The sequence below is a fragment of the Centropristis striata genome, chromosome 15 (genome assembly GCF_030273125.1).
Source record: "Centropristis striata isolate RG_2023a ecotype Rhode Island chromosome 15, C.striata_1.0, whole genome shotgun sequence".
Classification (NCBI taxonomy): domain Eukaryota; kingdom Metazoa; phylum Chordata; class Actinopteri; order Perciformes; family Serranidae; genus Centropristis; species Centropristis striata.
In genome coordinates, this window is record NC_081531.1 from 22,452,753 (window position 1) to 22,479,377 (window position 26,625).

A 26,625-nucleotide genomic window follows, 5' to 3' on the forward strand; every position below is an offset into this window, starting at 1 on the left:
GTGGATGGACTTCTGGAAATGACGCGTGCGGCCGAATTTTGGACTAATTGCAGTTTATTGAGGGATTTCTGTAGCAGACCATGTAGAAGAGCATTACAGTAATCGAGTCGGGATGTGACAATGGCGTTGACCAGAATGGAGGTGCTATTATGGGAGAGAAAAGGGGCGAAGGGGATTGATATGCGAAGGTGAAAGTATGCAGATCGGATGTTGTTATTGATATGGGCAGTGAAGGAGAGGGTGCTGTCCAGGATGACACCCAGACTTTTGACCTGAGGGGAGGGATGGACAGGGGTGTTATCAATGTGCAGTGAGAAATTGTTGGATTTAGATAATGTGGATTTAGTGCGTCCAAAAGGAGTTCTGTTTTATTTCCGTTGAGTTTGAGAAAGTTGTGGGAGTACCAGGTTTTTACTTCTTACAGACAGCCAAGGAGGGGGGGTGGAGGAAGTGTGGAGCCAGGATTGCAGGAGAGATAGAGCTGGGCGTCGTCTGCATAACAATGAAAATTGAGTCTGTGATTCCTGAAGCTATTACAGAGCGGGAGTAAATAGATAATGAAAAGAAGGGGGCCGGGGACAGAGCCATGTGGTACACCACAAGTGACTGGGGAGGGTTGGGATTTGTGATTCTTGAGCTGTACCATCCGTGTGCGACCGGAGAGGTAGGAGGTGAACCAGGAGAGTGTGGTGAGAGTTAAACCAATGGAGTTTAGGCGGTTGAGGAGGATGGGAGATTGTGTCAAAAGCTGCAGTGAGGTCAAGGAGGATGAATATGGTAAAATGTCCGGAATCTGCTGCTGTGAGAAGGTCATTGGTGATCTTTGCCAGAGCTGTTTCAGTACTGTGATGAGGACGGAAACCAGATTGAAACTTTTCATAGAGGGAATTGTGGGTGAGATGATTATGAACCTGTGCAGCAACAACTTTCTCTAGATTTTTGGACAGAAAGGGAAGATGTGATATTGGTCAGAAATGGGGTCCAGGCCAGGTTTTTTGAGTATTGGAGTGATTATTGCTGTTTTGAGGGGGGCTGGAATGGAGCCAGAGGAGAGGGAGGAGTGTATGATGTCAGTAATGAGTTGGAAAAGAGAAGGGAGACAGAGTTTAACCAGGTTTGTAGTCAGAGGGTCAAGACTACAGGTGGAGGACTTGGATTTCTGTATGATGGTGGTTAATTCTGTGGGGGTTGGGAGATCAAAATTGGAGAATGGGGGTATGAAAGGTGGAGCAGGGGTGAAGCAGTCAATGCATTTGCATGGAGGAGGTAGTTGTTCATGAATGTTGTTGAGTGTGGTGAACAGACTGCGTATGTTTCCTTCAGCAGTCCTGATGATAGAGGCGTAGTAGTCTGTTTTGGCCTTGGCAATGGCATCTTTATATTTGAGCAGATGGTTGTGGTACATATTATTGTGACCAGTAAGACCGGATTTTCTTGAGAGGCGTTCTCGTCGGCGTCCTTCAGTTTTGAGCCTACTGTTACCAGCACCAGACCTAGGGGAAATCTGGACCAGCAGCAAAGGTTACACAGGCGAGGGAGCCCTGTGTCAACACGAGAGTTAACACTGTGTTGTGAATTAATTTGAAGATGGATTAAAATATCAGACATATAGCAGTTTAAAAATGCATCACATATAATTTCACAAACACAGAATTTGACTAACAGTCTCAGTCTCTCTGTACAGGAAACTCTTGCTTGATTTAGATAAGTGCAGCTCTTGTTTAGGAAATCCCACTGCACCAGTTGGAACAAAACAGGAAATCATGAGACCTGACGCACGAACATTATGTACATAGTAACAGAAATAGGAAAACTACGCAGTTGCTGTATCTTGAGTATTGTATCTGTTTTTTTATACCTTCATTAAATCCCACACAGGGCAGTCTTTCTAAGAAACTTTTGTCATCTGTTAAGATTTTCCACTACATAAATCTGAGGATTGCACAGCTCTGTGAATTGATAGAGAGAGGACCAAAGTTAGCGTCTTTCTCATGCCAGAGCTTGTTTATTTCTGAGTACATATGGTTAAAAAGATTTAGAACACATTTTCTGATGTTACCAAATGCTACGGCCATTACTTACACTTCGTTTATTTGTTCATTTACACTTTACAAAACTAGTGCATGAAACTGAATTTCATGGAAGAACCACTCAGCATGACGAAGCATGTTGTGACAGTTAGCTACAAAATGAGGCCAGCTACACTTACCACACATCTCAAAATCATTTTAAAACATTACAAACAATTAATAATGCATTCATATTAGTTTCGAAATTTTTTAGCATAATGAAGCGTGTCGTGACAATTAGCTACAAATTGAGACATGCTACATTTACCACACATTTCAAAATCACCTTAAAACCTTACAGACAATTAATGACGCATTCACATTAGTTTTCGGAACCAAGCTAAAGATGGAAAAGTTAGCTTTGCAGTACCTGTGGATTGACAGAGAGAGGACCAAAGTTAGCATCTTTCTCATGCCAGAGCTTGTTTATATCTGAGCAGAGCCTGTAGCTATAGTTGTCCTAGTGGATCCACAGCAGCACCAGAGCACCATCTACTGACGCAAGTGTGTATTACCTTGATGCAAAGTCTGTATTAAGAATGTTGGAATAGTTCAGTTATTACAAAAATAGAGGGGGAGTCTGTTTGAATAAAAAACTAAACTAAACATGGAGGATTTTCTAATCTACTACAACACTACCTCTGATTTGCCAGCTCAACAGATGGAAGTCAGTTGGATCCCAATCAGCTTGTTAGCACTTGGGAAGATCGTAACAATGTAAACAGCTATCACTCAATGTTTTTGTGTATGTATATTTCAAATGGAGGAGGTTGCTGTTTTTCCTGTTTGTCCTCTGCTAGGTTGTCACACCTTTGTATAAGACTCAGACTAAATAGCTATTTTACCTAGGTATCAATGTAACTTTAAGGAGTTGCCACCCTCTGTTAGTTAGTCATTCAGGCAGTCAGTCAGTAACCAGTCAGACTCCGTCATGGCTGTTCACATAGCAGGAGTGATAGCGATCGTGTTTTCTACCTGCTGGTCCTTGGGACTGGCATCTGGGCTTCTTTCAAGTCCAAAAGGGAACAGAAGAATAGTGCAGCCACAGAAATGGAGATGACCCTGCTGGGGAACCGGAGCATCAACTTGGTGGTGGGGATCTTCACAATGACAGGTGAGGAGGGCCCAGATGACAAAACTAGAATATAATCTGTTTGAGTGTTCACTACAAACAGGTAGGAAATATATTTTTAAGAATACAAAACACATTCTTTCCAGGGTCTTATATAACTGGTTGCAAAAACAGCACTAAGCTGCAACTTGTGGGTGATCAGCAGTGCACAGGGCTTCTACACAAACTACCCTCAACAGCCCAATAAAATATAAACTACAAATCATGAGTGTGTGTAGTGTTTGTATGGTTATTAGCAGGAATGAGGCATATGAGGAATACGTGGTTTCCTTTTGAGCTTGTTCAGTGTCAAAAATGGGAATATAATATACCTGACCAGAGAGGCACTAAGAGCCAAAACAGGTTTATTAAATTATATTCATAATGAATATATACAGTTGATCAATGATGATTAATGGTCTTTCAACCGTTTTTGTCCACTAAATTCCTTGCTCTGTGTTAATCCATCCTGCAGCTACATGGGTCGGAGGAGGCTTCATTGTTGGCACAACTGAGATGGTGTACACGCCTTCTATGGGACTAACCTGGACACTTGTGATGATATCAGCATTCAGCTTATGTTTTATTATTGGTAAATTTGAAATTTCACCTAACAAGATGCTGTAGGTTCTGAGTTGCATAACTTGGAAATCACTGGAAAGCTGAGACTCTTGGGATTTATAGAGACAAATTTTGCTAGTCCCATATAGTGGCGATTTTATTGCAGTGCATTTTTTAAACTTGACCTCAGTGTAAAGAATGAGCTGCTGTGACCTCTAGGATAATCACAGCCTCATGAAACGTTACAACCACAAACTACAGACCGAGAGCATTCAGAGGATGGATGGCTCCTAGGTATATTGACAATAAAACGTCTAAATTCATCAAATTTGATGAAAGGGGCCCGACGGCTCCACTCTGCTCGGTCCTGTTCAGTCCTGCTTACAGGCCTAGTTAGGGACCGAGCACTAACGGTGCGAGGACCCTATTGTAATTGGTCCGTCTATTAATATTATTTTTCTTCAGAAAAAGTAATCGCCTTTTTGGGGGCTTTATCATATTCAAAAACTCATTTTTGGAATATACATACATCTCCGCGAGACGTATACTCAACATCCTGGCGTGGTGGTCATGTGACTGTGACAAGAAGTGACTTCTCCAAAATGTGGCTGTTACTGGAAACAGAAATTTGAAAAAATGGCTAATTTCAAAAAGCTTATTTTTTGTGACGAGGCTAAGTTTAGACCCATTTAACAATTCTAATCTGTTAATAGGGAACTGAACTTATTAAAGTCACAATTTTGATATATGTTATGGAGATACAAACAAAAAGGCAAATTGTTTGTTTTTATTTGTTTTTTATTCATTCCTTTTTTGTTACTTAAAAACAAATCTGTAAAATAATTTATTGTTGAACAGCACTATTAATGTCGCAATTTTTCTATATGTTGTGGAGATCCACAGAAAAAGGCACATTTGTGTCTCTGTAAGCAGAAAATGGGTCTATTTTTTTTTTTTTTTTAAACTATATGTTTCTCGTACATTGTTCGGCGGATACAGGATATCCTGGAGAGATGAAAAAAAACTGACCAAAATCGTAAAAATGTGGCTTAAAACTGGATAGAAATAGAACCCAACTGATACGGGATTTTTTTGTTTCCCTACATGTATTCTGCCGCTGCATCATAAATTTACAGAGCCAACGACACTTTTACCACAATAACTAAACGGTTTGCGCTATCGGGAAAATGTGAATGTTTTCTGAAAGCTGAGAAGTTGCTCTTTACAGCCAACATGGTGTCATTACGGAAATTTCACTCGCACTTCTCCTGGAAGCCCACAAAACAGGAACACACACACTCAGCAGTGGAGAAATAGAAACACTGGATTATTTATGAAAAAAGTTGACAAAGACGAAAACGAAGGACATTTTCACTATAATTAGGGGCCGAGCAGGCAACGACCTGCGAGGTCCCTATTGTATCTCTTTTATTTATTTTTATTGGTGAAATGACGTAACAAACAAGGTGACATGAGAAACAAATACACTACACCATGTGGACCACAAGTATAGACAGCAGACAAACAACAATAAAGAAAAATATAAATGATAAACGATTTGCACAGAAGCATCACAAGTGTATGTGCGTGTGTGTGCGTGTGTGTATGTTGATGAGGGGCAGATGCTACGACATAAATTTAATATATACAACATGGCTCACTTATATGTATAACACAATGAAAATAAATAGGCAAACAAAGCAAGAAGCGCTAACGCGAGAAGAGAGGGAGGAGGAAAGAAAGAGAGAAAACAAATAAACAAGAATAAATAAAACTAGGCCTGCAAGCAGAACTGAACGGGACCAAGCAGAGTGGAGCCGTCGGAGGAGGCCACGTCGGGCGTAGCGCTGTGGGCTCGGTCCCTATGCGTCCCAAATGGCGTGTAAAACATGTTACTTCCTGTAGCCAGCGGGGGGCGCTATGACTGTGTGTCAATAATGACATGTGGGTGTGGTCAGTGCTGGACCCTCATCAGGTGTGGGAAATTTGGGACAGATTGACCATATTCGAAGGTCAGTAAAGGTGTTGATAAGTTATGTTCCCAGAGGGCTTGTAATGGTATTGACCAACGTAGAAGTCAATGGGATTAAATTTGTAGGCGGAGTTTGGTAAAGTATGCAACGTGGTCATTTTATGAAAGGGGGCGTGGATTAAGCATAAGGGGCGGGGCTTTATGAAATATTGTTATTTAGAAGTGTTAAGGGCTGGACTCTGATGAAGCATGAGAAGTTTGGATCAGATCAGACAAAGAATGGAAAAGTTATAAGGATGTGTAGTTTTGTGGCAAGACGCCATAATTTGCCGCCATGCCACGCCCACATAGTGTGACAGTCGGTAAAGCTTTCAATAACTTTTGATCCCAAAGTATAAAGCCCTTGTGATACTGACCAAGTTTGAAGCACATGGGGTGAAATCTGTCGGTGGAGTTTGTTAAAGTATGCGAGGTGGAAATGGGAAAAAATTATGAATTGTGCGATATTCAAACCAAGATGGCAGACTTCCATTTGGGTTTGAGGTATGGGTCCAAGAAGCTTTTTGTCAACACCCACATATCAATGTCAACATTGATATGTGGGTGTGTTCAGGGCTGGACCCTCATCACGTATGAGAAATTTGGAACAGATTGGACAATGTATGGTCAAGTTATACGGTCTCGTGTGTTGTGGCGAGACGGCATAATTTGCCACCATGCCACGCCCACATAGTGTGACGGTCAGTAAAGCTTTTGATAACTTTTGATCCCAAAGGCCTTGTGATGGTACAGACCAACTTTGAAGTCAATCAGGTTAAATCTGTAGGAGAAGTTCATTAAAATATGAAATGTGGTCATTTAATGAAAGGGGGCGTGGATATAGCATAAGGGGCGGGGCTTTATGAAATATTGTGATTTAGAAGTGTTAAGGGCTGGACTCTGATGAAGCATGACAAGTTTGGAGCAGATCGGACAAAGAATGGAGAAGTTATAATAATCTTGTGTTTTATGGCGAGACGCCATATTTTGGCGCAATGCCACGCCCACATAGTGTGACTGTCGGTAAAGATTTGAATAACTTTTGATCCCAAAGGCCTTGTGATGGTACTGACCAACTTTGAAGTCAATCAGGTTAAATCTGTAGGAGGAGTTCATTAAAATATGAAATGTGGTCATTTAATAAAAGGGGGCGTGGATAAAGCATAAGGGGCGGGGCTTTATTAAAAAATTGTTATGTAGAAGTGTTAAGGGCTGGACTCTGATGAAGCATGAGCAGTTTGGAGCAGATCGGACAAAGAATGGAGAAGTTATAACGATCTCGTGTTTTATGGCGAGACGCCATATTTTGGCACCATGCCACGCCCACATAGTGTGACTGTCGGTAAAGATTTGAATAACTTTTGATCCCAAAGGCCTTGTGATGGTACTGACCAAGTTTGAACCTAACCCTAACCCTAACCCGCTAAACGTCCTTTTTTATATAACGTTATATATAACTTTATTGACACGTATCCATAGATACGCATAGCTCTGCTTCTCTCCTGATGACGGCTCGCCTTGTTAATGACCTGTCAATCAAAGGTAGCCACGTCCCAAATAATACGATTCTTTATCTTCTATTTTCTTCTAAATGGGGCCATGATTAGAACTTTTAACATCAAATTGTCTTGAAGAAGATTTTTTTACTAGTGATTGAGACCATAGTGTTGTCCTGAAAGAATTTTGAGGTAATAAATCAAGTGAGAAGTTTTCAAATTTTGCATTGAAATTAATGGAGAGATTTTTTTTGGAGCCAAACTTAGCACCCCCTGCTTGAATATTCAGTAGAATGCAGCTTAAGGCACTTCGTGCTTGCCTCCATGCTCAGACCAGGAGGTTGCCACCTGGTCTTAAAAGTTTTCCTCCGTCCTCACCTGGTGTCCTTACTTAGTAGGAGTACTAACTAACTAAGACGCCAGGAAAAGATGCAAGTGAGGGAAATGGGGATGCAATTAAGGAACATGGGATGCATCCATTGTGTTAGTGTTCAGTAGAGATGGGTGGATGAAGCCTTGTGAAGCTTTGAGGCTTCTTCCTGATTGTATCGAAAAAAAGATTTGAAGCTGAGAATCATTGTCCTCACATGAAAGTGTTACAACACTTTAAAAATGTCAATTTACAAATGATGTTACGAGATGTGCCGAGGCTTTGAAGCGTGTGTCGAGTGATGGAGGGGGCGTTTCCGTGAAGCGTGTATCGAGGCTCAAGGCTCGATTCACTTAGGGGAGGAGCCAAAAACAATGCTGTCCGAAGCCTCGACCTGTGAAAGGGTTTTTCCTAAAGCGGGTGATATTTTGTCAAGTCCCAGCACAGTGAAGAAATTGCTGTTTTTAGATAAAAATGGATATTAGAGAGATAGTAATAGTTGTCCTATTTTACGTGTTACATGTTGTCCCCAGTGTCATAAGCACATTCACATCATAAATCTCGCCCAAATTTGTTTTCACTTTCACTTTTGACCCCACCATTGTGTCATAAAGAGGTCACCATATTAATAAGTATCATGATAGGTATCATAATAGTGAATGACTTATGTATTGGCATCAAAAGCATCATTCATTCAAATATTCAATGTAAAGCTTCACACACCAAAGCCATTGGATATAATCACTCTGCCTGTTCTACATTACTTGTCCACTTGATGGCACAGTAGTGCAAATGAAGCACCATGAAGCTTCAGCCCATGTGTGACACAATTGGATGGAAAGCTTCAATGCTTCATGAGGCTTCATCTCGTTATCACCACAATTTACTAATAACTTGTTTAAATGTGTTATCATGTCACTACTGATACTTACTTGTGAGTTCTTATGCAATTCACCACTTATGGTAATGATCATAATGACATCCATGGATTTGGATCATATAACTCTACTGGGGGCCGATCAATTTGCGTCTCCTTATAAGGAATGAAGCAGCGCCACAGATTTGAATCAGTCACCTGACTATCGGTCCTTCGTTGTGACGTCTGAAGCCTCAAATGTCATCGGTCACGTGATCACGGAGTTTTGATCCAAGTCCCAACACAGTGTTTGAACCAGTCTGCTTCAAAAGAGTGAAACAGGCTTCGGAGCCTCAGTGTCAAACGGCACATCTCTAGTGTTCATGGTTGATTTAACAAACATCAGCTGTTATGGAACTAAAAACATCATCATCATCAACAACAACAACAACACAGACTTTTGAATGTAGCTTTCGGCTGTTTGCTGACCCTCACGTGCATTTGGGAGTGTCCATATTTCCGACAGCACTTCAAAGCGACAGGCAGGCAAAAATCCCCGCAGAGCGCCGCCTCCTCCTCCTCCTCTTCCAGTCTAGTCGCTTTCGGCTCTCCGTGGCCAGTTTCACCTGCACTTACCTACTGTTTGGGACTTTACACACCTCTTTTAAAACAGGACTGATCTATCTGCAGGACATATCTTTCTACAATCCGGACAGATTCCACTCATCATTAGTTGAACTCCTGAGAGGAATCCACAGCCCCTGGCACACTCTTTGTCACAATGAATTGTGTTTCTTTCCTGTTGCTGACTTTCCTGAGCGCCGACACGCTTCTCCAAGGTAAACCTGTTTATTCATGTTGTCAATCTCCACGTTGTCTTTTTATTTTGCTGGTTATTCTGACTACCTGTGTGAAAGAACTTCCACCGCTCTGATTTAATGACTGTATTACCAGTGTGTCGTCATATTAACGCGTTTTTAGCTCAGTGACAGTATATTGTAGCATACGTGAGAATTTGGAAGTCCAGTATTGGTGTCCAGGGCTGTCCCGTGAATGTGTATAAAGCCATTTAACTGTGTCTTGTGTCGGCTAAACTCAGATATGTGTCCATTAACCTAGTCTGTAACTGTAGCAGTGAAACCACGAGCTCTTCTCTCATCTTCACATGATAGTAACTGGTCCCTGTAAAGAAACAGCTAGTAACTGAATGGGTTGTAGCCTCCATATGGCTTTACCCTTCACGATCCTCCAAGGCAATTAGCGTACTTTAATAAAGTCAACTCCCTGCCTAAACAAACACAGGGGAGACAGAGGAGGGGGTCCAGGCTGTGTGGAACAGCCGTTTTTTGTCATGTAATGTAAACTTAGGAGCTAAATAGTGAAGCCAATGCGGAAGTGCTAAATAGCCTACTGCTGTTCCTCCACTGGCCACTTCAAACATGTCCCTCTTTCATGACAACTGTAAATGTGGTTGCTGTTATCACATGAAATATATATATTTTATTGATTTTTATCAAAACATAAACAACATATAAGTGCTCTCTATATTCACAAAGATGTCGCAACAGTTAGGAAAATAAACCACCATCCAAACCAAAATGACTTCAAGTACCTCACGACTGACCTCACTCCAAAAAAATAAAATAATAAATAAATACATAAATAAATAAGAAAGACAGCAATATAAGAAAAGGGAGAAGAAGAAAAAAGAAAAAGGGTCACAGTCACCCCCAGCTGTCATATCAAGGTAAAATTAGAAATTATACAAATACACAAGACAATAACAGGCTGGATGACATTAATAAGAATGAATTGATTAAATGAAAAAGATGGGTAAAGAGTAAAATTAAATTTCATATACCTAAATAAAGTAAATGAAACCATCAGTACAATATATATATATATATATATATATAAACATACCGTGCAGTGAGTCTTTCTAATAGTAAAACTTTATATGTTTCTTGGTACCATTGTGAGACAGTTGGAGGTTTGTCACTTGTCCACTGCTTTAGAATGCATCTCCTAGCCAGACATAGAAGTTTGTCACAAAGTTTAAAATCTGGTCTACTCAAAGATACAGTTTTTGTTGTTTGTTGTTATTAAAATAATACTTCACCCACAAAATGATTGTTCTGTAGCCTACATATTGTACATATTGTCATGGTGGAGGAAAATGTGGTGCTTATTATTAAACACTATAAACGAATACATTTATTAATGAAATTGTCAATGAGAATGTAGCAAGCACAGGCAGAGTGCTTTTTCTAAATTTAGGAATGACGGTGTACTTTATCACTTTTGTGTGCTTCCTCTTCCTTCTGTGGTTTGCTACGGGGGTGGGGGTGGGGGTGGGGGTCTCTCTCCCTCTCGCTCTGGCTGAGTGGGTGTGGGTGTGTATCTGTGTGACTGGGCCTGATTGGTGCCTGACACTCAATAGCCAGGGTCACCATATCACTGGATGCTATCTGGCCTTTCCCAGATTAGTGACTCCACAGAAGGACCATGCTGTGTGTGTGTTTATTTATCCACCACATAACGAAAGATAGCAGCTTAGGTCACTTTCCAGCCTGATCTGTAGCATTCCTCACAAGGCATGTCAGGATGATTATTTCTGGACTTTATATATAGTCTTTTACATGCAGATTTGTTGACATAAACCATTAGCATTTTAACCAGTCGCGCTGCTTCTGTCCCTAGCTGGCTGAAGCAGAGAAAGTTTTAATCGAAGCTTTCTGTTTCCTGATGACTGCACACTGGAAGACTAAAAGGAATTGGTTCCAAAGCCAATTCCAAAGCTTTGGTTTGGGAACATTTCAAATTTTAGCTGATTGAGAGAGGAGAAGCCAGTCTTGTAAGTTAGAGACAGAGACAGGTCAGTAAGGTTTTGTGGTATCTTTGTTTGAGTTTGACTAAGTTTCATGCTGTTTTGTGGCCGTAAAGGCGAATTGTAGATATTGCGTTAGCAAGGAAGTGACCACAGGCTTGCTAGTCATCGATTGGCTTGCGCGGTTGAGTGACGTGAAGGGGCGGGTTCAACAGTGGACCGCCCTGGAATTTGTAGACACTGGCTGTGTCCCAATGTCAAGGAAGGATGCTCAAATGGCTGGATTTGAAGGATACTACGTCATCGACATCCGCCGAAGGACTGTCCCAATGTCCAGGATCGTCCGGAGGACAGAGTCCTTCTTCTGCCCAAATTCCAAGGATGCATGTGTGTATCCTCCGTGCGCTCCGACTACCCATAAAGCATTGTGCACACCGGTCTACCGGGAGATTTAAAAATGGCGAGCGTAGAAACAGCGACGCCGGCGGCACAATATGCATTTAAATAAGTATTTTCAGTTTACACTGAATGTTGTCACATAACTTACAAAATGTGTATTCAAAGTCAAGCAGTCTTCTTGATACATTGCCGGTTAAGTTAATTAATGCCGTCTCAGTCGCTAAAGTTATTGTTAATTAATTTATATGCGTCAGATGATGATGTACTATGTGCAACTAGGCCATTCAGAAAGTTATACATTTCTTTATTGTGTTTACAGGGACCGAAAGTCCGCTATTATCCGTTATTGTGATTTATAAATAACTGTTATTGTACTGTACTGTAAAATAAAATTTAAAAAAAATCACAGAGCATATTTCCATGATGAATTATGCGCCGCTGCTTTTATGAAACTAAGGAGCGGCCAAATTCAGCCAGGATCAATGAAATATTCAGGCTTAATCCACTTTGTGGCTTTTACTTGCTAAATCGTGGAGATTCAACCTTAAAGCATCTTCTTCCATTTCCACAAATATGTGTCAGCATGCTGATGCCAAAGACACATCCATGTCGTGAACTGATTTTGAAATTGCGGCGCTGAATTTATTCATTTATTTATTTTTATTTATTTTTAGTAAACTGATAAGAACAGATACTACACTTGATCTTAGCCAAAAGGCCGAGAGCGGCGCTGAATTTAAGCAGGATGTCCAATTATGCAATGACGCACAGCTGCACACTCCGAAGGCTGTCCCATTTGTGCGTTACACCAGTGAAAGGAAGGACTCTTGCCTCGCCTCGGGAGGACTCGACTCCGAAGGAAGGAGCCTACCAAGGAAGGATCCTTGACATTGGGATACAGCTACTGCTTCACTGTAGCGTCAGGTGCCCTCATTTGCAAAAGCTGGATATTCACCAAGCTGTCTCTGCTCAGCAACATCTCTTCCTTTGAACACCATGCAATAATGGTAACATCTCCAGCTAAACTCATTGTTGTCATCATATACCGGCCGCCAGGGTGCCAACTGGAGAACTGTTGTAGAGCTTGACATGCTACTCTCAGCTCTCCCTGATGAGGAAACACCACTGATTGTGTGACATAATCAGTGGTGTTTCCTCACCAGGAAGGGCTGAGAGTAGCATGTCAAGCTCTACAATGAAGTTATACACACACACACACACACACACACACACACACACACATATATATATATATATATATATATATATATATATATATATATATATGTGTGTGTGTGTATATGTTTATATATGTGTGTATGTATATATGTGTGTATATATGTATGTAAATATATCTATATATATCTATATATGTTTCCAAAAGCTTCAGTTCGTGTGACATCCCTAGTCATAATTCATAAAGTTATGAGGCGCTAGTAGGAAGACTGCTATAAACACTCAGCCCTCTCATTTTTTTAAATGTTACCCCACTCCATTGACACATTGGGTGGGCGGGCTACAACAATAAACAGGCACGGTCTTCCAGACAGATAAAGGTTTATATTTGCAACCAAAGATAAAATTATGATAACTAAATTGAAAAATCCTGTCCCACAGTAATATCAACCACTGTGTGGTGTTTTGTGTCTCAGAAGCCTTCAAACTTGTGGATCTATCTACTCAAACTTGACTTCCTCCCTCATATTTCATGTCTTACTGGTACCTGAAGCAACAGCCCCTCATTTTTATATTCAGAACACCCGCTAATGCAATCTGTATGTAATAATGGAGACCTGAAGTCCCATTGATGTTGTAAGATGTCCTGTGCTCCAAGAACCTCAGCCAGATGTAATTTATGTCTTTAAAAAGCTGGAAAATAAATTCCTCAGATGATAATGCACTAAATCCTAAACAGGAGTCCTTTAAGTTTGAATAAAGTTAACCTTTCTGTTGTCCTGCTACTTTACAGATGTTTATCAATTACCAGTTAGTAACACACTTTACAATTCCATCAAATCTGTTTGTTGCCTTCAAATTGCACAACCTAAAAAGTTTAAAGTTTTTTATTCGAATCACAGCACTTTTCACTCAGCTCCCATTATTGTACCTGCTCCACTTGTGTCAAGCGTTTTGAAGACAGTTCACAATTAATTCTTATCAGGCTATAATTATAGTCTACACAAATGCTTGAAATGGACCTAAATACCAAATGCTTTAGGTTGTGGATTAAAAACACACAGGTGAAGCTCTCTAAACCCTTCTGTCCTAAAAAAGGTTTGATAGTGCTGACCGTGGGGACAGCCACACAAGATAATGGTTGTGGTATGCCGTTTCATTTTTAACTTGCTTTAACTTGAGAGACAGGGTGGTTTGAAATGTTTTTTCCATCTGCCCCAACATGTAAAACAGCTGGGGTTTTTTCTGGAGGGAAAATACCTTTGTGGGGGTCTGTGGTGGTGAGGGAGGGGAGGGGAGGGGTGTATATGTGAAGAGAAGGTGGGGGAGGTGGGTCTTGTTCTATTAAAACTATAAAGGTGTTCTGTTTAGTTATAAATGAAATACAACATCAAAACTATCTTCACAGGAGCCCTGTTATAGTGCAGTTATTGTGAATTCCTGGATAATAAATGTTTGTCTGCAATTTTCTGTCGTGCTACTACTAATATTGGCTCTTTAAAGTGTACTAAAGTAGCAACACATGATATGAGACTGAGATCATGACCACTAATAGCAATATACTGAATATCTTGTAAAACAGTTTAAATAAAGGCAGTATGAAGTATTTAAAACTAGAAAATTTCCTCTGGGGAAATTCTGAAAGGGCCACGGGGGCCGGTGTGTGTACACTATGATGAGATTCTTCAGAGATTTCAAACTATGCCCTTTAACCTCTGTGTGTGTGTGTGTGTGTGTGTGTGTGTGTGTGTGTGTGTGTGTGTGTGTGTGTGTGTGTGTGTGTGTGTGTGTGTGTAATTAAAATCACACTTTAAAATTACACTGCTGTACAGACCAAAGGGGGAGCAAAGACAACAAATACATACAGGGCGGGATGGCTGTGGCTCAGTTGGCTGAGTGTTCGTCCAGCGATCACAGGGTTGGTCGTTTAGGGTAGCCTCTGCCACCAGTATGAATGTGTGTGAACGGGTGAATAAGCGCAGTCTGTAGTGTAAAGCCATTTGTGTGGTTGAAAGCGACTAGAAAAGTGATATATAAGTGCAGGTCCATTTACACAAATACTTTTAACCAAAAAGTGCTATAACCTACATACCAAAACCGTGAGTGTTAATTCAACTCACAGAGTGTTTATATAGTTCTCACGGATTCTGGGTTAAATTACACTTTGAAAAGTGTTACTATTTTAACTCTTTAATCGTGTTAAATATTTGACACCCTTGGTGTTGTTTTGTGATACCACATAAGTGCACTTTTAACTCAAAATTGTGTTATTCCTTTTCACTTTGAGTGTTCATTTTTAACATATGTCGTGTTTTTTTTGACACATTAAAGTGTATTTTCAACACTAAAATTGTGTTATTCCTTTTCACTCTGAGTGTTAATTTTTAACATACATTGTGTTACTTTGACACATTAAAGTGTTTTTTTTAACCCTAAAATCATGTTATTTCCTTTCACTAATGTGATAATTAACATTCATTGTTTTGTTTTACGATACATTAAAAGTGCATTCTGTCTTTAGTCGAACATACAAGTCACAAAATCTGAAAATCAACTCCAGCTGAAGTGAATCTAACTCAGGTGTTAACATACCAATGCTGGCAGAGCTTTTTGATCACTATAAGACACTCCAAAATAGACACTCACCAACTCAAAATTATTAACACTGAAAAAACAACACTGCAGATTTAGCTGTGTAGTATTGCTTTTTTATTTATATTTTTCTCACAATTTAGATCCATATCAAAAGGTACAGTTTCTGTACATTCTTCAGAAATGTAAACAGCCTCAGCACATAGGCAGTGTCACTCATGTATTGTAGTTTTCATCCTGCAGCGTGTTAGGTTAGGTCAGTGAGTGTTAGGTTGTTTCCATCTCGTAATAAAGTTATGAAGTAATTGGATAGTCCCATAGAAGCCTGACTCAAAACAAAATGAAAGAAAAAAATCAACACATTACAAGAAGGTCTGGTGGGGTTGATGGGGGAAGTTGATGGAAAACACAGGGAAACCCAGGGAAAGTCCACTTTTTATAGGTGTGTTGTGTGTGTGATTTCCATTTACAATGAGCATGCTATCTGCAGGAAGGATTGTTTATGTAGATAAAAGTCAACTTCTACCCACAAACTGCAGTCACGCAGCACAGAGGCTCACTGATGAACTCTATTAGATACGTATTAATTATGCCTATTTGCATTTTATTTGTCTTAAAAGGTGTGGAGAATTCGCCATGAACAGAAAGTTGCTCTAACTTCAGTGTACATTGTCCAATCTGCCCAAGATATCTCATGTGTGGTAACAGTACAGATATGAACACATCAACATGTCTATATTGACACAATGTCATAGCGCTTCCTGCTGGCACAAAGAAGTAACGTTTGTAGATTGTGATGTCCTGCCCTTAGCTGGTTCCACCATATCCACTTCGAAATGGGTCAGAAAAACCTCAAGATGTTGATGATGCATTTTTGTAAAGATGTGCCTTATCAACAGACGGTATGGCTCTGGTGTTGCAGTGAATTTTGAGTACTCGCCCTGAAAAGGAAGTTGCTCAAACTTCATCGTATTTTGTCCAATCTGCCCCAATATCACATGCATGATGACAGTCCAGACCTGGGCGTGTTCCATCAAGGATGATAAAATCCTTATCCTTAAGTCCTTATTTTGATAAGTCTCATTAATATCCATTCCATTAATGTGGCTTGTGTGACAGCACGTCAGCTTAGCGAGCCGGCCGTATACACGCGAGATAACGAGATCACGCGATAATCCTGACCATACAGGAGACCGCAAGATCCCGTGATAAACTTTAAACTCTATTTATACAGTCTATGGATACACTGTGTGTATAAAGTAAACAACAACAAAAACCAACTTACTTTGCTTCTCTGAGGTGAAAGATATGTTGATCTGACCATCTATCCTTATAAAAACAATATGTTATGTCATAAATGATTGTATGATGTTCCACTTCAACAATCAGTCTCTTGTCGTCCGTGTCGCAGATCCTCTGAGATCCGTTGATTGATTGATTGATGATCTGGTGCCCCGGTCATAACATAATGTTGATGTGAAGTAGTTTTAGGCGGCATGAACTGCGTATTGTGTTTTATTTTGAAAGGGGCGGAAGTGTTTAACACTGATTCTGAGTCGGACTTCCTGTCTGGTGCGATCTGTCAAGTCCTACCTAATGCTCGCGTAGAGACGCTGACGTGATGCTGCTGTAACGTTACGCTACGCGCCCGGTGGAAATGCTCTCATTGATTAGAGTGTTACCCATTTGCAACGGCATACGCGACGCTGACGTGGCGCTGCAGTAACGCGCCCGGTGGAAATCAGCCTTTAGGCCAATTAACAGTAAATTCATGGTAATTGTGTAAATTCTCCCAAGTTAGCCCTACACCATCATTTTGAACACACATCTGATATAATCTGACTTACTGATAATACAACCAGTCTTACTGTATCTAGTGATCTAAATGTTGTTATGTTTATTAACAACTACAATTAAAACAATAAGTAGGATTGCGTTACTCATGCATTTAATCTGTCAACAATTTTTTGCCATGCCATCTCCCTGGCTCTGTCAATGGCAGCAGTATTATCTGTTTTTGTGACCGTCACTTTATATTCCACGATCGACTGATCTGCATAAGGGTGGTTGACGTGACGCTCAATTTTTGTGTTCCCAGTGACAAATATTACTAAAATTTGATAATATTTCATTAAAATGAATGTTTTAATATGCAGTTCATTCTTCTACATCTAATCCATCTGCAAACAATGAGTATCGTTCTTCAACTATGCAAATATTCTGTTTTGAACATGACATTTGTCCACCGGTGCAACTGTACTAGGTAGCATTACTTATCTTAAAACAACTGTAATTTAATGAAAAATGAATCTAAATACATTAAAATACTTGAATGCATGTCATACGAGTGTTTACTTAATGAATCTAGAGGATATAAGTGTTAAGGTCCCTATGTAGAGTTATTATGACACATTACATTTTGTCCGCAAAACTGGTGTCCTCCTGGAGCAACAGCATTATGTTGATATAAAATGGGCATTAATGTGACCACCCCATTACTGAGAGGGGTCCTTCCAGAATCAGGAAGGACAGAAGACATCTCTGGAGCAGGTGGACTGCACACAAGATCAGTTCTGTGTCAAATATTTTCATAATATTACTATTTCCGTGCAGTGTTGGAACTGGTCGTATTAAGGTAGTCCTTTGGTACAACGCAGTTTAAGTATTGATCTGAATATTTTTATCAATTTACATTGATTGATAATTGAAAATAATGTAAACCTTAACACTGTTACTCAGGATGAAGACTGTCTCTCATACAGCTAGGCCGCAAACTAGCATTGATTTCGAAAATGTCCACTGGTGAAACGCACTGTCCTATAGTACAACATGAAGTCAGTTTCACTAATTTTTTTCCTTTACTCCTATCATAATAAAAATTAACATAGTGAAAGCAAACATGTAAACAAACATTTTCTGTTGCCCCCCTCACCTGTGGGGTCCCTCAGGGCTCTATACTAGGTCCCATCCTCTTCCTATTATATATTTTACCCCTAGGGGACATCCTAGTCAAACATAACATCTCCTTCCACTGCTTTGCAGAAGATGTCCAGCTATATCTGCCTCTTAATGTTGATGGGCAGGCAGCACTCCAGCCATTGCTTTCCAGCCATCTGGCTGACATCAGATCATGGATGGGTGCAAACTTCCTCAACCTTAACGAGAGCAACTTTTAATGACTAATTTAAGTAGCTTTTTTGCATTTTCTCTTAACCTCGGAATTTGAGGACAACACAACTCAAACCTTCCTTCCCTGTTTTGTTAAAGCTAGTTTGATTTCCATGTTGAAAGTGAGAGGCTGAGATGACCACCAAGGAAAGGTCTAGGAAGTTTAGGGAGAGGCTGAATGAAGATCCTGAGAGGAAAGAGAACTTCCTGAGAGAGAGACGCAGAAAGTAAATTTGACAATGTTTGATAATTAATTTGACTTTGTACACGACATGGGCATACTAGTACTCTGTTGTCCAATGGTGCAACGGAATGTCCTGTGGTGCAACAAATTGAATTGTGAGTGGAAAAGGTATTTTAATGAAAAATGTATGGAAAAAGTGTGGGATAGTACAATATTGTTATCATCACTATGCAGCTATAAGGATGAAATGAAGATTCCTTGGGTTTTATACCAATTATAATGAACGTAACCCAGGCATTTGGGTGAAGTCTCTATGTGTACATCTTATAGTATATAAATAACATAATTCTGAATTTATTGGGGGTATGTTTGATGTGGAAATATAATTGGGACAAACTAATATCTATAAGATAGATAAGATGTCTTTCTTATCTGTCCAACATTCTCTGAATTAAATAATGACATTCTTTATTGTGTTGCACCGGTGGACACATTTTAGGACTACCACACCAATAAGTGAATAATATGTGAAGAATTAGAAATGGACACATTCAGTTTTGAATTATTCACATATAAGGGAATATAATTATATATCATTTGACATATATTTTTGAATTATTATTTTTTTCACTTTGAATTTAGGGTTCACGTCAACCACCCATAAGCCTGCTGTAAGTTAACATTGACGGGACATGGCTGAATTGTGTTAGTGGTATGGCTTTAGCCTTAAGTGAAAGTAGGGCTGCACAATTAATCAAATTTTAATCGTGATCACGATTTTGGCCGCCACGATTAAATTGACCTGATCGTCGGCGATATTTCCATTTTAAAATGCGGCTTTCCTGCATATCTAATCAAGCATGCTTACAGTGCTTACAATGCTAAGCAGGATGTGACGTTGTAATCGGCGCCACAACAACACGCGCCTTTTGTAAAAGCCGGCGAAGCAGTGTTGCCAACTTAGCAACTTTGTTGCTATATTTGGCGACTTTTCAGACCCCCTTAGCGACTATTTTTCAAAAAAAGCGACTAGAGACAAATCCAGCGACTTTTTCTGGTGTTATTGGAGACTCGTTGTTACTCTTCTAACAAGCCGTGGGGGCCGGCTACTTGTTAAGAACTCGGGATTTCCTACGGGCGCGGAACGGCTGCGCCACGGTTTTGCTCCCTCCTCTGCCTGCCGTTAATTCCCACCAGGCACGTAATGGCAGCGTAACGAGCCAGCCGTATATACGCGCCCGTTCCGCGGCCGGTGGAAATCCCCAGTAAGAACGAGTCGAAGCGGCACAGTCCTCCTGCAGCAGTCTTTCTCAGCTGCAGAGCCAGAGGGGATGTTAACCCCTTAGCGTCCAGTCTGCAAATTGCTAATAGGCTAACAGTTACCCCTGTAGCAGTACAGTGTGTATGTGCTGCTGCTTCAGGAGGTTTTCACTTAGTGATCTCAGTTTGTTTACAACAAGCACCGGACACTCTGTGCACACACTAAAAACTGTTCCTATAGTTTGTTTAAAAGTAGTGCAATAAAAATACAGATCTTTTGCCTAACATGATGCATAATCGTGATAATAATCGTGATTACAATATTGATCAAAATAATCGTGATTATCATTTTTGCCATAATCGTTCAGCCTTAAGTGAAAGTTGATTTTAATTCTAAACAGGCTTTTCCGAAAAAGCGCGATTTCATGGATGATGGAACACCCCCCTGAACACATTAAAGTGTCGATATTGACACATTGTCATAGCGCTCCCCGTTGGCAACAAGAAGTAATGTGTTTTATGTTTTTAACTTAGCCCCCGCAGTGGGTTTAAGTTGGAGAAATAAAAATTGGTAGGTAGATATAACATGCAGAGACACACAAAAAAAGCCTCTTGAATCAATACCCTAAAACCAACATGAAGTCAGCCATCTTGAATGGAATCAGCAAATTTTAAGGCGTTTTGGGCTCCATACTAATGAAATCCTCCAAGAGATTTAACACGATCAACTTCAAACTCAGTTAGTACCATCTTTAGACCTTTGTAATTAAAAGTTGTTTTGTTCATTTTTAAAGTATGTGGGTGTAGCTGGGTGGTGAATTTTGATGACATGCCATGAACAGGAAGCTGTTTTAACTCCAGAATACAATATCCAGTGTGTCCCAAATATCTCATGCGTGATGAGAGTCCAGACCTGAACACATCAACATGTCAATATTGACACATAGTCAGGTCACCCCCTGAAGTGTTATGCAGATTAAGTGCAGTAGGTTTAACTTGGACGAACAAAATTTTGTTAGCTGCTGATGGATGTTTTTCTTAACCATTTGCTGGAGAGCCTCATTTGACAGGCAGTGTCCATTATTCATTTTGATAAACATGCAGAGCTGCCATGAGTTGACTCTCTCTGTGTTTCTGGTAAACCTCCGCTGAGTAATTGGCAATTATGTAATTCACTTTCTTCAATTTGCTAACATACACTTAATACATGCTCACTAACTGACATAATGACAAGGCATCTGCTGAAAGTCAACATTTCTTTGTCACTCTTAATTGCTATAACTCATCTTTCGGACTATCTCCTGGGCTCAGAAAACAAGTGCTGGCAGTTCCCATTGTTGTTTTGGCAAATTAGGTGGTTAGTAAGTAATGACAGGCCATAAGGTTTATTTTTTAAACAAGAGACAGTCTTATGTCTCTGACCACCTTCACGTTGCTCTCCGGGCATGCTGGTGCCTCTGCAGCCTGCTGAGGCAGAAGAGGGAATTTTTCCAGAGGAGTAATTCTCAAGGGTACTTGCCTTTTGACCTCAACCTCCTACTGCAGAGAACTCCTTATTTCAAAATATAATAAAATGTAAAAGTGCAAAAATAAGATATCGGTTGTCAAAATAATTTTAAATCCCTCTTAGATCAATGCATTTGTCTTTGCCTTTTAAGCTTGAAAGTTTAAGTCAGTCACAAACTGATGCCAAGTTTATCAGTAAGTTTATCTAAAGTTTGTGTTTCACTTGGGAGAACCCCAAGCAGCAACTTCCAGCTGAAAAGAAAAGTCACGTATTTTCCCATGCAGCAGTGTAACATGTGATAGGCCCCGCTGGTGCAAAAAATTGTCTTGGGCCCTCCCCTCTGTGCATGCACACACACACATACACACAAATCAAACTAAGAAAAACTCAAAGAATGCTCATCAATAATATGCTTTAAAAAGATACACTGCAACTTAACAGCCTACTCAAGTATCCTACTGGAACAGCAGCGATATGAAAGATTAACCTAATCACACAACCACTTGACCTAATTTAATCATTATTCATCATCACTGGCTCCGTGGCTAAATATGGTCTCCCACTGGTACACTGTTCATTGGCAAACAAGAAACAATTATATTTCAATTCAATTCAATTCAAACAACTATTAATCCTACAAGGGACAATTCATTTTGAGCAGCAGGTTGTCATGGTTCATACGGCCCACATGGCCCACAACAAATAGTCAGTACATAAATAGTCGACACAACACACATCAGACAACATGGAGTTTAGAATGGACACATTATAAAAGCCTATGATAGCCTACTGCATAGAGATTATTTATAAGCCACATTGCTTTATGAATTAAAAATAAATAAATAAATAAATAAGACCCTATGAAGAATTTAAAAGTCTTCGTGCAAGGGGGACGAATGATTTGGAGAAGCGATTTGTTTTACAACTAGGAAGGGCATAACGGCGCCCTGAAATAATTTCGTAATATTTTGCATTTAAACAATAGTTTAGAGGCATCAACTCACCGATAATGTTGCTAAATTAACTAGAGGGGATGGTGACGAGCTAGCATTAGCCTCCCGCTGTACGTTAGATGACAATCCAACAACTGTAAAAGTGTTTTTGTATGCGTCGCTTTTGTGTTTAAGCTTGCTGAACATGCTTGTAACTTAGAAAGCTAACTATTTTACGGAGTTATTACAACTGTAGTGTTACACTTGCTAAACTGATTTGGGAAATGTGATATTTACATAAGCTGTCATGATAAACAGCAGGCAATGTCATTGGGCAAAAGAATTAAAATTACCCAGCAAACCTTTCACCTCTTTATTTTTCAAGAACAAACAAGACTATTGAATGAAATAGTCATAGAAATAATTTCTAATTTTTTTGATTGAAAAGAGGAAGTTTAGCAACATTTTAATAATTACTAATTGTTCATAATGACCAAACACACTAGAAGTATGGCACTAATGCTCATAAGGGCTATGATTTCACGCTGGAGAGGTAAATATATTTGTAAATATTCATGTTTACATGCACTTAAATGACCAACGGGGCCCACAACTAATGAGCTGGGGGCCCTCAGCCATGATCACCTCCTGGTGGTCTCCGGAGAGATACAGAGGGTAAAGTACAACAAAATGAGATGCAGGAATCCGCCTGATCAAACAAAAAAAAACCTGTGGCCCTTGTGAACTTTTCATGTGTTGATACAACAGTACATCATGTGAAATGTAAACTACACGACTGTCAGCACCAACAGTATCACTTTCACTTTGAGTTTGAAGAATCAGTGTGACGGTGTCTGGGTAAGTTGCTGAGATTCTTTTATTCAAGGGCAAGTTTGGCTTGCATACTAAAATGTTTATTTTTGTTAATCCCCTAACAATCAGACAACATGCCAGTTGTTTTGGCCAACATTTTTTAAATATATGCTAGAGTGAATACATTGGTATGCAACTACAACACCAAAGTAATCCATTAGTGCCAGTCATGTCATGATATAATTTTGGTAAAGGGGTCTCAAAGTTGGGCACATACCTGTTTAAGCCTTCAACATAATTTTACACACTGTACTGCCCATCCAGAACACTTCTCGGTGGGTGTGCGTGACATAGAAGGCATGTGCTTTTGTATCTGGAGGGAACTAGGGAACAGGTAAAATTTACATGTGGTTACTAATGACTGTATCAGTGTCCATGCGCCAAGACTTGTTCAATAAATGAACCATCCCCCACCTCTGGTCTTTCCAGAGAAGGAGGCAAGGCATCTTGTAGCTCAAGGGTATTATCACAAATGGTGAGCCACTGGTGAGCCATATTCTGTGAACATTTTGATGTTGTGGTTCATAATCCTTTCAAGACAGCTGTAAGCCATTGTTCACTCATTTTGTTCTCCAGAGACTGTACAAATGCAAGGAAGATGCAGCGTAGTGATAGCCGATAAGCGGTGTGCTTGAGCCTTCTTTGGCCCTTCTCTCTGCCCTTGCATCGAGTCTGAGATAACCAGAGAGACATCTTATGAATCTAAAACTATAACGAGCCCTAGCCGTGTTTCGACTAGGGGGAAAAGTGTCCTCCAGGAATGTGTCAGGCCACACCCTCCCAAAAGTCCACTCACTCTGTGTGTCTCCACTACAAGTTAGTGGCTCGTTAAGAAGAGTAAGAAGGAGTCGCTGGATTTGTCTCCAGTAGCTTTCTTGAAAAATAGTCGCTAAATTCAGCAACAAAGTCGCTTATTTGGGAACACTGCTTAGCCGGCTTTTACAAATGGCGTGTTTTGTTGTCGTGTAGACTACTACGTCACATCCCGCACATAAAATTTAAAATTGTTGCAAAAGAACCTAAAAATAAATTAACAAAAATGTTTAATCCAGACATGTTGCAGGAACTGTCAGAATCATCATACTGGTGTGACTGCATTTATGAACTGCTTTGGAGGAGTTAAAATAAATCAAGATATATATTGTATATTGCAATAGAGCCTAAAAGTATGTGATATATAGGCCATATCACCCAGCCATAACCTCTTGTGACCTCTAGGATAATCCTCATGAAATAAACCTCATGAAACTGTGCAACCACAAACGAGAGATGGCTTTCCTGCGCATGTTGGTAATAAGGGTGTTTAAAAAAAACAATCAATTTGTTTAAATATATAAAACATTTTGATAACACATACATAAGCAAACACCTTGTTCTATTGACTGTTTTGTGTCTTATTTGTCCTAATTTGGAACTAAAATGTTAACTTTTGAGTGTTTTCTAATGCCCAGTTAAATCACTTGACACTTTTGACATGTCACAATTGAAGGTTTCTGGTTGACCCTTTGCCATTTTTTGGCCCCAGCTCTGGAGGAAGTGCATATTTCTCAGGCCAACTCGTTACCTCACAAGTTTTTCACGGAGTCCGCTTCCTGTTATTACTTCTGTGGCTGGCAGACTTTGGATAACAGCATATAACAGCAATAACACTTTGACCTCTGATAATTTTTCTCTTGCTGATTGTGTGTTGTCCTCCATCAGTTTCAGTTCCGTCTGCACCTTGTCTCACTGAACTGTGTGAATATGCATTATTAGCTTGAGAGCTTTTATAGCAGGAAGACCCAGCAATGGCTTGGACAGTCCCTCAATGCTGGATGTCCTCTGCTTGTGAATAAACATAACCACAAGTCCAAACTGACACTGTTATTCCTTAATATGTCATATGGAAGGGAAGAGTGAGGTACAATTTGGAAAATGTGAGAGCCAGATGGTAACTTTCAGGCAAAGGGTGACCCATTTTAAATAGCACAATTATTACATGTGTGATATAATCACAAATTATTGTTGTGTTGGTGGTTAGATACACACTTCACAGCTGAATAAGACAAAGAGAAGGCTGCCAAGATAAATGGTGAGAGAAGATAGATACATGTATTTTAACATCAACGCAAATCTTTTTTTCATGTTCATTGCTTTTCATCCCCTAAGTAAAACACAAAATACAAACAAACAAAAAAATACGAAAGAGGCATGGCTTCAACAAAGGTAGCACTTTGGTTAGCAGCAACACTTCTGGCCTCATCACTCTGGAATGACCACAATCTGAACCACAATCTTAGCTAGAAGTTCAAAGAAAAAGGGTTTAAGCATGAAGACCTTTGGTGTCACTCCTCCACCCCCACCCCCCCACATGACTGAGCTGTGCCGTGATAGCAACTACTCTACCTCAGTGTGTCTTCACTTTATTGGAGATATTGCACATAGAGCACTGAGCTTGACTTGCTTATCTTGAGGCATGAAATGTAGTGTCATGTTATTTGGAGTGACAACATAGTGTGGTGTAGCTTTTTTCACATTGTGCTCAACCATCCATTTCTAGACATTTATACTTATATGGAACTGCCTGATGAATTATAGAGATATGGGCCACGTGAGCAGCTTTTAACTCTTCAAAAGAAAAGTGTAAATCCCACAAGCACTTCCACAACACTGTTCAAGTTAGAGGAGATTATGTATATTTTTTTACTTCTTCTGCCCATATTTGGCTGATTAGGCTACCGACCAGTAGCCTTCAGGACAAAAGCCTCCACTGTTGATGAACACCCGTGACTAAATAAAGCAGTCAGGATTGTTGCTTTCTTCAGTGGGTTTTGTGACAGTGCAGTAACAGTCTTTTGCCTTTTTTATTGCAGTGTGGGGTACAGAAAATGTGACTGCTTTGTACGGAGAGACCATTGTTATTCCATGCAATGGTGGAGCACCAGTTCCAGAGGATATCATATTTGTCAAGTGGAAATACGTAAGTAAATACTGACCTTCAGTATTGTCTATGTCTAATGTTTGCCTCACATATTTCTCCAAGAAAATCCATGACATAAAGAAGAGGATAACAAGGACTATATTTTTTCACAGAATTAGGAAGACAATTTTACACATTTTCAAATGACAGATGAGCTTTTTAAGCTTCTGATTTTCTTATCTTAATTTGTTTTACTTTGTACTTGTGGGGCTGAGACACCATTTCGCCCATGGGAATCAATAAAGGAATATCTTATCTTTTCTTATTTTATTTT

The 26,625-nt window shown here is 39.9% G+C and overlaps 1 protein-coding gene and 1 pseudogene across 1 annotated transcript in view; one reads left to right on the forward strand and one right to left on the reverse strand.

The window, feature by feature from the left end:
* The first annotated feature begins 9,057 nt into the window (after window positions 1-9,057).
* Window positions 9,058-26,625, forward strand: part of LOC131986177 (CD166 antigen homolog) — a 54,315-nt gene continuing 36,747 nt past the window's right edge. The window contains exons 1-2 of the mRNA XM_059351008.1: window positions 9,058-9,313; window positions 26,245-26,351. Coding sequence (XP_059206991.1) covers window positions 9,256-9,313; window positions 26,245-26,351 — 165 coding nt within the window. The 5' untranslated portion in view covers window positions 9,058-9,255. The remainder of the gene's footprint in view (window positions 9,314-26,244; window positions 26,352-26,625) is intronic.
* On the reverse strand, window positions 12,226-12,432 carry LOC131987287 (U2 spliceosomal RNA; annotated as a pseudogene).